Source organism: Callospermophilus lateralis, chromosome 4, assembly GCF_048772815.1.
Source record: "Callospermophilus lateralis isolate mCalLat2 chromosome 4, mCalLat2.hap1, whole genome shotgun sequence".
Taxonomy (NCBI): domain Eukaryota; kingdom Metazoa; phylum Chordata; class Mammalia; order Rodentia; family Sciuridae; genus Callospermophilus; species Callospermophilus lateralis.
Genome location: NC_135308.1, coordinates 70,215,348 through 70,228,447, shown reverse-complemented (window position 1 = coordinate 70,228,447; position 13,100 = coordinate 70,215,348). Strand labels below are relative to the sequence as shown.

Here is a 13,100-nt window from a genome sequence, read left to right as displayed (position 1 = left end):
AGACAATCACTTAGGGGCTAAGCAATATAGTTAGTAATGAGGATATTTGGAAGATAATAATGGTAACATAGGAAATACAGCATATGTGGAAACTCCTAGGATAGTGTATGAGTCAAATCCTTGTTGAATTTGGATAGGATGAAATCTGTAATGGGAAGTCTTGAAATATGACAGGAATTTTAATATGAGGCCATGAATGATGGGATGAAGGGCAGTTTTGGGAAAATTGATCTGGTCTCAAAGAGGAAGATGGACTAGAGCCGAGAATTCAAGGAGAACAACTAAGTGGCCACATCATTTAGACATAAACTGTCTAAAGCATAGAACAGATGGTGGAAGTAATTTTCAAAAAGGAGAAAGGTGAGCTATTTCATATGATACACCACAAACCTGGTGACAACAGATATGGAGAGGGGTTGACTTAAGGATATCTCAAAAATCTGTGATGAGGCCATTCAACCAGGAAATTGTGGGTTCATTGACTGGGATAGGGAAAATGTCTCCTCCTCCTGCTCCTCCCCCTCCTCCTCCCCCCTCCCCCTCCCCCTCCCCCTCCCCCTCCAGGGATTGAAGCCAGAGGCACTTAACCACTGAACCACATCCCTGCCCCATTTTTGTTTTTTATTTTGAGACAGGGTCTCACTAATTGCTTAGGGCCTCACTAAGTTGCTGAGGCTGGCTTTGAATTTGTGATTCTCCTGCCTCAGCCTCCTGAGCTGCTGAGATTACAGGCGTGTGTCACCATGTCTAATGAGAATCTAATCTTACTGTACAAATGATGGATTTGATTTCAGTCCTGTTTAATTTAAAACATAGTATGAAGTCCAAGAGGTCAATCCTAACTCCTGACCACACTAAGCTGAATTCTGGAGAGGTGACGGAAATCCATCACACAGGGATCATTGAAGCCATGGAGCAAAGATCATATTGCATATATTTAAAAAATAATAGTAACTACAACAACAACAAAAGCCCAAGAAAAGAGCCTCTGGAACCATTGTCTTCCTAAGACCCCAGTAGTGTCTCATGTAAAAGCTGCTGGGGCCTCCACTGAAGAAGAGTGTTTTCTGTAACGTTTGCAGCAGTGGTGACCCAGCATGTCTGTCTTGTTTTCCCACCTAGGACACATGGGACCCAAGGCCCACCATTTTTGAGGCTGCTGCTTAGGTTCATATTCTGAGTTGGAGAACACAAAAAGAAAATGATTTGGTCTTTCCAATTCAGATGGATGTGTGGGTTAAACAACCTTACCAATCTATGATTTAAATAAAAGAACATCTTGGTCTCAGGCACATTAACTTCAGGGTTTTACTCTAGCCAACCAATATGAAAAATTAGGGACCAGATTTAATAACAGATGAATAAATTTATTCATCAATTTATATCAGCCTAGATGTTTTAGTTTGTTTTTTTTTTTTTTTCCACATCTGGGACTACAAAGAGTAACCCTTGGACTAAAGCCCTATTGCTGGCAAATTCAGACTCTGCACTACCCAGGGGTCACTCCTCTACCTGGCTGGCATACCAGACTGTCTGTCCATGGTGCTGGAGTTTGGTCTGCAGATCCAAAGGCATAATTTCATAATACAGAGTGTCTGGGCCAGTGCTATCTTCCAGTAGCATCTGGATTATGAAATAAGTCAACAGATTTACACTAACTAAACAAACAGGCACAAATAGTGAGAATTACAAAATCATTTCATAACTGGAAGTGAACCCAGAGATTACCTCATTGAAGCTCCTCATTCTACAAGAAAAAAAAAAAAAAAGAAAAGAAAGAAACTGAGGTTTAGAAAGCTGAAAAGTTCTCTAAGACAGAAGTTTCTAGCAACAGATCCTAAAGACATCTGTCCAGGAGTACAGGCCTCCACTCCCATGTGTGGTGGGAAGAAGCTCAGTGTGCCTTGTGGGGAAGCAAGGCTAACACTGTTTCCTTAGTTGGACTGGAAGCACGTATCTGCCATAGGGATCTGTAGGATTGTGCCTTCCCTCTGACCATGAGATCTCTCAGTAGCCCTTATGAATGTGTTTTCCAGATTCATCAGTGATTTAAATTGGCTTGAACAAGAAGGGACTTTAATGGCCCCCATACTGAAAGTTGAGAGAAGGTCTGATTTTAGACAAGGCTTTATTCAGACAGGTAGGCTCAAATTCAATCTCTCTCCCAACTCTACTGCAGTCAATGTCAATTGCATTTTCAAGCTCACTCTGAATTGTATCCACTCTAGTGAGAAATCAAGATTAATAGGCACTACTCAGCCCTAACAACACATGCCCAGGACACCAGGCATTATTGGTACATGAGGAGTGCTCTTGAATTTGCCTTTAGGTCACTGGATTTACAGCCCTGTGTGAAGCTGTGATAGTCTGTCTCCATTTTTTCCATGCAAGGAGCTGCTGGGATCATGGCTGGTCTCTTATCCATTTACAAAAAAAAAAAAGTGGCAGAATTATCAGTGGGTACATGCATAGGAAGTGCACTTTAATTCTATGTTTCTGCCAAGAAAATTTATCTGCAGAAAGTAAATCATCCTAAAATCAAACCAATGTAACTTTGGGAGCATTCATCATATTTCTTACTCTTAGTACCAGTGAGGATTATAGGTTCATTTTATAGGTTCATTATGCAGATATTGGGGGGGGGACTTCAGTTAATAGAGAACAGGACATGCTGCTTCTCTTAATAAGTCAGGAAGCAGATGAATAGGTAGGTAAAAAAGCAATTAAAATATAGCTTTAATAATTTGCAGTGGGATGCAGGGAGCTGTGTGAGTCCTGAGGAGGAGCACTGACCCAATCCAGATTTAAGCACTTAAGCATTCAGGGGAAGTTTCCAGGGAGAGGGAAGTTGAAGGGTGAGGAATACAAGCATGGCCAGAGCTCCTAATTCATATGACCAAGGCATCTGGCTGGTAGAGAAGGGGTGGGGGTGAGAGTGGTGGAGAATGGGGCACAAAGGGGGGTGTCAGGCATCAAAGGAAGTCCCGGGAAAACACTATTGCAGAGAGAAGGGCTAGAGTGAGGAGGAAAAATTGGAAGAACACTAGATCAAGTATATGGGGGTCACTTTGAGGTGTGTGGAGTGTCTAGGGCCACGGGGTCCCACAGAGGGGTTTAAGAGAACAGTGATGAGATAGAATTTTCCTGAATGTTTTCTCTCTATCCATAGTGTGAAGGCTATCGGGTTCTAATGAAAATAAAAATAAAGAGATAAAAATAAAGTGTAAGCAGATGTTCAGAGAATGGGGTCAGCACTTAATTTACAATATATCAAAGAGGTGTTCTTGGAAGCTACAATTTCTAGATCAATAAGATTGTTGATGGGAAATCTCAACTTCATGGGGTCCTACCCACTACTCACAGATAAAAAGAAAAAAAGAAGGACTACGACAGAGAAATACTATGAAAAATCAGAGACAACACTACAGTTTGCCCCAAGAGCTGGTTTTTATAATTTCTTTCATGGTGGGAAGCGAAGTTCGCTCTGATTTTCTGGCAAATAGTGTTGGGAACATGATGATCTTTCTTATTCATAGCTTTCAATGATCTCTGAAGATACATGTGGTTGAATAAAACTGAGGTCTTAGGCTTTAACCCAACCACACTAGGGATAGAGGTATCTTAACAATGTCAATAAAAGTTAGGACCGAGTCTCTGGCTGCCCATTTTAGATTTCTATTCCCAGAATTTTTAGAGTGATGCTTGCCTCAGCCCTTCTCCTGCATGGCTGCTTTGTAAACAGTCTTGTGACATCACACTATAGGTATGATTAGTGACCATTTGACAGAGCCACCACATCTTGGAGGATGAATGCCAGCTTGGTTCCTGGCTCAGCTGGAAGGGTGCAAAGAGCTCGCCTGGGCAGGGCAGGGCCTGTCCAGGGATCTGGTCCCAGAACAGAACTCAAGGAGCCCACATGGGCATGATCAACCCACAGGGTCTGTTTGGAGGTGTTGAACATCCAGAAACAGCATCCTCAGGTGGTCCTGCCAGATTTTTCTCCAGGCCCTAAGTACTTCCATATTCCAAGGTCCTGTGAAAAGTCTTTGAAGAGGTGAGTTCCTTTCCAGGCCGGGGTTTCTTCACATCTGTTCCATACTGACACCAGAAGGAGAGTCAACTTTTCCAGGTGTTGGTTTTCCTGATCTTTACCAACCACTGGATTGGCATGGTTCTCATTAGTTCCTAATTGCCTGTACTGTTTTCCTTTGCCAAAATGCCAGTTTCAGAAGGCAGTTTTAAGTAACTCAGATGGTATGAAAATTTTGTATGTAATTGTATTCAGCATTAACATGACATTCATTTCCAGTGGGGATATTTTAAAAATTTCCTTATGTACCACTGTTCAGAGTTGAGAAAGGCATTTACTAACTGATTCAATATATAACTAACACCTCATTTAAAAAGAAAAGCCGTTACCAATGGTTGATGACCAAACTCTTAGTGCCTGGCTTTGGCTCCTTCCTTGTTCACAGTGATTTTTGTATTTTGATGACTGTGGCAGATGTCACAGTCACTGGTCGTCTTGCAGATGAGGATGAGGTTGGGAATGGGGACGTCTGAGCCAGTAGTCTCTCTTCCCTCTCTGTACTTCAGTTTCCTCATCTGTAATAGGGAGGGCTTTAAAATAATTTCCAAAGATTCCTTTCTGTTTTTCAAAAAATGTGATTACTCATGTAATATATTAATGTATTCCTATTAAAAAATTCTTAACATCACAAGTAACCATTCTAACTCCAACCTTCCTCCACTTTAACCCCTGCCCAGTTCTAAGCATTTTCCCAGCAGAACCAAGGTGACACATGAGTGTGAATTTTTTCCATTTTTTTTCTGTGAATTAACATAAGATAGACTTGCAGAGTCTTTAGACTATTGTTTAACAAGCTTGTTTTACAATGTGACAGAGTTTATTAGTGGGAACCTTATTTCTTTAGGTGATGTCTAAATTAACTTTAATCATTATTTTTCACAAAATTAGAATAATAGTAATGTAATTTTAAAGCTAAAATATAATGTTGACTTTGGTACCAATTCCATTTATATGTGAGTCTGTCCCAATAAACACTACAGTTTTGTTCTTGAAAGCTCAGTATAAAAATGTACTTGGGTTAACTGAATATTGTCAATGATTTCTTTAAAAAATATTAATTTCTTTGTTATAAAAGTAATTCTATACATATAATTATTTTATATAAATGTATTTACAATTCTAAACATTCAAGTAACCACTCCAACTCCAATCTTCCTCCACCTTAACTAACCCTGTCCAATCCTAAGCATTTTCCCAGAAAAACCAAAGTGACACATGAGTGTGAATCTTTCCTGGACATTTTCTCTGTGAATTAACATAGTATAGACTTGCAGAACCTTTAAAATATTGTGTAGCAGGCTTGTTTTACAATATGACATAGAGTTTATTTCATACACACACACACACACACACACACACACACACACACATACATATACGTAAAAGAAAAAGTTCTTTTCTTAGTTCCCTCCTCAGTCATCTCCCAGGAGAACTCATGTGTCCATTTTCCTTTGAAGACTCCAAAAATCACATTCAGAATTCATCGTATTGTCTTATGAAAGGTAATGTTGCTTCCTTTAATATTGAGCACATATACACATGCATACACATGTTCGTGTATTTATGGTTGGGCTGAGAGAACCCAAGTGTGCACTTCTATGCACTTGACACTGTGATACCCATTGTGTTGGTTTCGTTTTATGGATTAGGATGCTGAGGTTCAGAGATGTGCAATCACTTACTCAGGCTCTTACAGTTATTAAGAGGCATAGCCACTTCAAGTTCATGCTTGCTTTTTGGACACTCTGGTTGTTGCCTTATTGAATGTCTTTCTTGGAAGACTCGAGAAACCCTCAAAAATCAATGTTCACACTTAAGGAAACTAAAGGAGGGTTGGATAGGTGAGGGTGAGATCTAGGAATATCCCCCAAATTGTATCCCTGAGGTTAAATTCCTGATTCCCTCTGGGGGCCACAGCCCAGCATATACAGGAAACTAACTAGATATGAGTGTTCACTTGGTTGTGGCCATTCAGGGAATTTTGGGAGACCCAGGCTCTCCAGTCCAGGGGAGAAGGTCAGCTGTTGGAGGACATTTGAGCTAATGGGAAGGAATCAGAAAGAAGTTCTGCTTCCTGGATCTCATGGCTGCCACCTAACAGCCTGAGGCTTTCCTGTTTTTTGCCATTTACCTGGACAGGGGTCCTGAGAGAAGCTCCTACAGCCACATGGGTGTGTGACTGCTTTAGATTCTCATCAGCACCATGGGTAACTTGGGTGTTTGGTACCTGAGTGCTCAGAATCCTCCTGGAAAGCCAGGAGGAACTGGAAGTAGCAGTCTGTGTGCTCTGGCCTCATGGAGCAGAAGAAGTGCCAGTTATAAATTACTTTCAATAAAAAGAGAAAGAATAGCTCCTATAGATTAGCATCTAAAACCTAAAATGCTCTAAAATCTAAAACTATTTTATTGCTGATATGATGTCAAAAGTGGAAAATTTAGCACTGTGAAACTTTTGTTTCATGTGCAAAATTATTAAAAATTTTTGTATAAATTACCTCCAGGCTGTGTGTATGAGATATGTATTAAACATAAATGAATTTCATGTTTAAATTTGAGTCCCACCCCAAGACATTGCCTTATTTATATACAAATATTCCAAAATCTAAAAAATTCTGAAATCTGAAATTCCTCTGGTCCCAAGCATTTCAGTTAAGAGATATTCAACCTATATTTATTAGGTTCTTCTAGCGTGCTGAATTCTTTGCATTGATATTTCACCTTCATAACACCTCTGTGAGAAAGTTTGGGCCAATTCATAGATGAGAACATTGGGTTTCATAATATTGAGTAACTTGTAAGAGGACTGTATTAGTTAGTTTTCCATCACTGTAACAAATACCTGATAATCAACTCCTGAAGAGGAAAAAAAAATTTCGGCTTCTAGTTTTGGAGATTCCAGTCCTTTATTGATTGACCCTGTTGCTACAGGCTTGTTGTGAGGAAGTACAACATAGCAGTGAGTGGCAGAGCAAAGCCACTCACTTGATGGCCAGGAAGCAAAAGAGAAGGAGAGGAAGGGACAGGGTTCCATGATCCCCTTCACAGGCATACCCTTAATGACCTATAGACCTCCCACTAGGCCCCACCTCTTAAAGGTCCATTACCTCCCAATAGTACCCCTTAGGGACCAATCCTTTAGCACCTGGGCCTTTGGGGGACATCCAAGAACCAAACAAGAGCAAGGACACAGGAGCAAAGTGGGGATATGGCATTCAGACCCTCATCTGCTGTCTCCGAAGCACACGCTCTCATCAGTGCTGAACACTGGGCTTAGAAACAAAACAAACAACATAAACCATTGTCCCAGTAGTGGAAAAGATTAAGTCCATTAACCGCTGGTGTTTTGTATTTTTTTTTCTTAAAGGTAATTATCTCTTTGTTTAATTAGTGTTTTCTAGTTATTTAGTGAAAACATTTGATAACTCTGACTCCTTAGGATGAAATTTTTAAAAAAATTGTGAAATCTGAACTTACATTGGCATGTAAACAGCCAATTATTTACCTGGTGGCAGAAGATTACTGGAATCAATGTTTTTCAAATGATGAATCATGGTTCATTAATGGGTTATAAAATCATTCCAGTAGGTCAAAAATAATGTTTGTTGTTGCTTTGTTTTTGTGGTATTGGGGACTAAGCCCAAGGATGCTCTACCACTGAGTAACATTCATAGTCCTTTATATTTTTATTTTGAGACAGAGTCTCATTAAGTTGCCCAGACTGGCCATAAACTTGGCAATCCTCCTGTCTCAGCTTCCTGAGTAGTTGGGATTATAGCTCTGTACCACCATCTAGGCTTCAAACAGCAATTCAAAGAACAGGACAGGATAGGCTAGATTAGGCTAGGTCAGTACATTGTACAGAGAAAGGGTAAGTATGTTTTGTGTAATTTTCATTTAAATATACTTCTTAGGTTAAGTCATAGTTTTTAAAAAGCTAGCTTTGGAAAGAACAATGTGAGCAGATGCAAAATTCATTAAATCGTTCACTGCTCTTTTCCGTGGTGTGGCTTTCCCCTTAGTACCTAACAGAGCCAGCCTTAGCTTATCTGGATAGAGGTATTCTCAACTAGAGTTTTTGGGACAGATCTCTCTGTTAATCTTCCCCTTGACCTTCAGTTAAATGGATGTGCCTGTTAGATTCAAAACATGCTTTGGACACACAGGGAGGGTAAAGTGACGTTTCCAAAAGCTTTGGTAAGTTAGTAGCTGAGGTGGAACCAGAATTCGATTATTTATGGATTCTTTTCAGACTGGAAAAAAGAGGAGTGAGCAGTGACTCTCATACCAAGGTCAGTGAGCAGCTGTTCCTTCATCGATAGAGCTAGAGAAGAAAAGAAAGGGACTTTCATGGTATCAGGAGGGATTGGGCTGAACCTGGGAAGGGATTGCCCTGCGGTAAGGAGTGTGTGTGTGTGTGTGCGCGCAAGCTCGCACTGATGCGTGTGCCCATGTGTGTGCCCATGCCTGCCTGTGTGCCTCACCTCCTTCCCTGGAGGTTTCTAGAGGAGGATGATCAATTGCCTTCTGCTGTAGGGTTGTTTCTGTGGACAGCAAGGGGATAGGTGAATCTGAGTATTTTCCCACCCCAAAATGCCCTCCTTCATTTGTGCAGGTCTCTCTCCCCTTAACAAGGATAATCTGGAGCTGGCTGTGCTTCTGTCCTTAGCCACGGCTGGATATGATGAATCCCGTGGTGCTCTGCTGGGCTGCAGTTAGCTTTGCTTTTCACCCGGATGTCAAACCAAGCTTGCAACAGCTGTGATCAGCTGTTAGGAGAGGGGGAGCTGGGTGGGAAGGGGGAAGCTCCTGGTCTCTTGCCAAACCCTGGTTGAGAGCTCAGTGTCCGCCATCCAGTTTGTCTCTATTGCTCACTATTGCTGTGCCTTTTTCTATCTCTGTGTGTGCATAGCTTTCCTCTCCATCTTTTTTTTTTCTCTCTCTCTTTCTCTCTCTTATCTCTCCTTGGACAATTGGAAGCCATCATGGTTTTACTCCTTGGACAATTGGAAGCCATCATAGATCTTTTGGAGCAGCTGGTTCATTCAGGACAGGGAAAGGGACAAAAGAGCCCCCATTTATGAATATTTCCCCCCAATGCAGCTGTTGGTGAGCTACTCTATGATAATGGGAGAGAAGCCTGGATTCAGCCAGACATGCATTCTTTCCTTGCCTCCACATCTTGCTGGCCATGAGACTCTGGCCAAGCATTTGAACTTAGCTCTGAGCGTCAGCTTCCTCCTGTGTTATGCAGAGATAACGATGCCTGCCTGAGGGATGCAATGATGCATCTTACAGAGAAGCCCTTTTCTCAGGGATTGATACATACTTCGTGTTCAGAGTGTGATGGTTTTCCATCCCTCCCAGACTGAGTCCCTACTCTGCCTTCCATAGCAGCCACACACACTGCTTGGTGGCCTGATGCCACCCCATCTTCCTCCAGGATAGGGCTTGTTTTGTATCTGAGAAAATGAGCTAGTTCTAACATGAATCATTCCAGAATGGGGGTGAAAAGGCAAGAGTGAGGGAAAACCCAAGGCTTCTCTCCCATCTGAAAAGGAGACATGAACTCTCACTAGGCTCTGACATCATTTTTTTTTTTTTTAGATCTTATGACTAATGAAACAGAAATACTGATCAACTTTGATTATTGACCCTCTCACTCCAAATTTACCTACCTTCAGCTTGGTGTGGATCAGCCAGCCTTCCTTTGGGCCTTTGGGTTCAATAGTGCAGTCAGAAAGCAAGGCCAGCCCCTCTGGTAGCTGGAATCCCAAAGCAGCTGGCGGGGGAAGCCCAGGATAACCTGCTGAGCTGCATCTTCAGGGAGCCTCAGGCTGCCACGGAGTTCTAGAGGAGGCATCTGGGGGCCTCCCTACTCTCTCAGCCCACAGGATAGTGGGGAGCCCAGGTGGACCCACTGGCCTGGGTTATTATTATGATTCTTGGGATCATCTGGAAATTGAATTTGGACACCAGAGGAAGCTCTGGGGATTGTTAGGGAGTACGAAAAGGACATTTCTAGGCTGACATTGGCTTTTATGGACTTTGATTCTTTTACTCCGTGCATATTTGCTGGTTGGGTCATAGATTTTCCCCTTCCCATATCTAATTTCTCCCATTTCCCATATCTAATAATTAAGAGCTTGTCCAATATTCAAATCCTTGAGTTTTTACTACCTTTCCTCTATCTCTTTGGACAGGTTCAAGGATTACCGAGAACCACCATGGGCACCGAACCCATATGAGTTTTCCAAACAATACTGGTCTGTTCTGTCTGCCCGTCTGGCTTTTGTCATCATCTTCCAGGTGAGTTGTTCAGATAAGGAATGGCACTTAGGAGCCGGGAGACAGGAATAAAGAGAGTCATAACTACCTGGCTGCCACTTACCTCCAGGTTTCCATATTCACATGGGTCTGGTTTCTGGGCCCTCCTCAGATAACTAAAATCCAAAGGGGCCCAAGTCCCTTATACAAAGTGTTGCAGTTGCATATAAACTATACACAACCTCTCCTATACTCTAAATCATTTCTAGATAAGATAATGTAAGTTCTATGTAAACAGGTGCTATGCTATATTGTTTAGGTATTGATGACAAGGAAAAAGCTGTACATGTTCAGTACAGATCCAATTTTGTTTTCTAATATTTTTGATCCATAGTTGGATCAAAAGAGCCCATAGAGATGGAGTGCTGACTGTACTCTGTGACACAAGGGGTCTTCACATGTGGCAGGCAGAAGTGAACGTTCCCTTCCCTGGGTGAAGCAGGAGGACTCCCAAGAGGGCTTCTTTTAATGGATGGACTTTGCAGGAGAATAAAACACAGAGTAAGGTTACCGGACAGATGTGGAGTAAGTTGCCGGGTAGAGATAATTTCCCATTTAAATCTAAGATGAAGAAAGGAAAGTGGGAAGGGCAATTGAAACCAGAGTCTCAGCCCCTGTGCAGACAAACAGCCCACCTCATTTCTGCAGCCCCAGAAAGGCTCAAGTTCTAAGCCTTTCTTCTTATGCTCTTGGGGCACTCCTTTGTTAATGCTGTTTAGTCACTGAGACATCTGGTGGGAAGGGCCCCCAGAGCCATCTAGCCATCCCTGAATGAATAGCAAACTGAGCCCAGTGATTCCTATCTTTGACAATAGCCTCAGCTCCAATTGCGTCGCTGAGATTCTCCAAACTAAGGGGCCCCCAATTCCCACTAGGGGTCCTGTGGGTCTTCAAGTGGGGCCAGCACACAAGCCCAGATCTTTTTCTCTTGGACTCCCTTAGGCTTTTGTATTCCCTGAAGACAGATCTCTGGAGGGCTCTAAAATATCCTGCCCCCAGACCCCAGCCCAGGAAGTAGAGAAGCCCATCAGCTAGTCTTTCACCTAAAGAAGACTGCCATTCTTTCTCTGTAGAGATGAGGTGATACATTTGAAAAACCACTCAGATATCCCCCTTGCTGCCCCACCTGCAGGAGTCTTCTCTCTTTCCTGTATGTCACATGTCACAGGTTGCTCATGCTGTAGAAGATGTTTTGAGGAAGAGAATATGATGAGACAGTTCTCTGACACCTAAGGTGCCTCTGAAAGCAGAAGGTGATCCCTAAAGTCTTCCTCCTGAGTCCCTAGGAGCACATACCTTTCAAGGGCTCAGTCACTGCCTTGGGATCTTAGAAGGGTGAAGCTACGTTGATGTGAAATCTGCAGCCAGGGAAAAATATCACAATTGGAGAAGGGTGTTGGGTAAATGTGTATGAAGGATAGCTGGCATGTATCAGACCATGCCAGAAACTGTTGTCACATACACATTTGCTCAACTGAAAATGCTTCCAGGAAAAGATGGTCCTTTCTTACCTGTGTACCCAAGGGAAGGGATGTGGCTCAGCAGCCAGAAGAAGGAAGCCCTATGCAAATGTTCACCAAAGCTTAGAATTGATCAAGGAGAGCTGGAGGCAGGAAGTCCCAGTCAGGTCAGATGGCTGTTGATGCACTGAGGGCAGAGGCAGTAGATGTGAGTGGTAGGTGCGGGAAACTGAAACCAGGAGTCAATGCAAATACCAACAGCCCATCTCAGAGAGGACAGAGAGAGGCAGCTGGAGGGGAGAAAGGAGTAAGGGTCACAGTTACAGCTCTAGAGAGGCCACTGCACTCTGTGGCCATATCCCAGAAGACTCTGGAGCAGGGAGGACCTGGAGGATTGGAGGACAAGAACAAGCCCTGCTGAAGGGAAGGAGCAATAGCCACCAATTATCAAATGAAGCCTCGCTGCACACAGGCACCATCACTGATATTGGACGTGTCTGCCTCTCCACTCAGCCCCTCTCTCCCTTGCTTTTGGCAGAACCTTGTGATGTTCCTGAGTGTTCTGGTGGACTGGATGATACCAGATATCCCAACAGACATCAGCGACCAGATCAAGAAAGAGAAGAGCTTGTTAGTGGACTTCTTTTTGAAAGAGGAGCACGAAAAGCTCAAGCTCTCTGAAGAGCCAGCCCAGAAGAGCGAGGGAGGCGGGGATCAGAGCAGGAGGAGCCGGGCTGCCAGCTCAGCACTCTCCAACCGAAGCCAGCCAGGCAGCATAGCATCCGCAGGTTCCCAGCACACCAACGTGTGAGCTGCGCATCCCGCCCCACCGCGGAGGAGGGCGTGGCAGCAGCTAGACGCATGCGCAGGAGCACACTTGTACACCCGCAAGAGCGTGCTCTGCATCTTCCTGGACCTGGCCTGATGGCGTCTCGAAGTATGTGTGAAAGGGAGAGAAGAAGATTGAGAGAGCAACAGAATGAGTACTAGAAGGAAGAGACATAATGCTGCTTTTCAGAAACTTCAAGCTTAAGTTTCTTGTAGATCCTATTTTGAGTTATATCCCTCTGGGGGATTGTTACCCCATTGGGGTCTCTCCACCCCATAATTTCCAGACACCATGAGCCTCCCCTTGTCCCCTGGGGCTCCCTCTTGTACTTCACCATTATTTCAGATGACCGCAGGCTGTGAGAGAAGTGCAGCAAGAGCCACATCCTAGTCCCCAT

General features: G+C 43.2%; 1 protein-coding gene across 2 annotated transcripts in view; it reads left to right on the top strand.

Annotated features, from left to right (window-relative positions):
• The window catches only part of Ano2 (anoctamin 2), a 341,337-nt gene extending 328,652 nt beyond the window's left edge, over nt 1-12,685 (top strand). For both annotated transcript variants that reach the window (XM_076852567.1, XM_076852569.1), the window contains exons 23-24: nt 10,291-10,396; nt 12,413-12,685. In XM_076852567.1, the coding sequence (XP_076708682.1) occupies nt 10,291-10,396; nt 12,413-12,685 (379 nt within the window). The remainder of the gene's footprint in view (nt 1-10,290; nt 10,397-12,412) is intronic.
• The last annotated feature ends 415 nt before the right edge of the window (nt 12,686-13,100 follow it).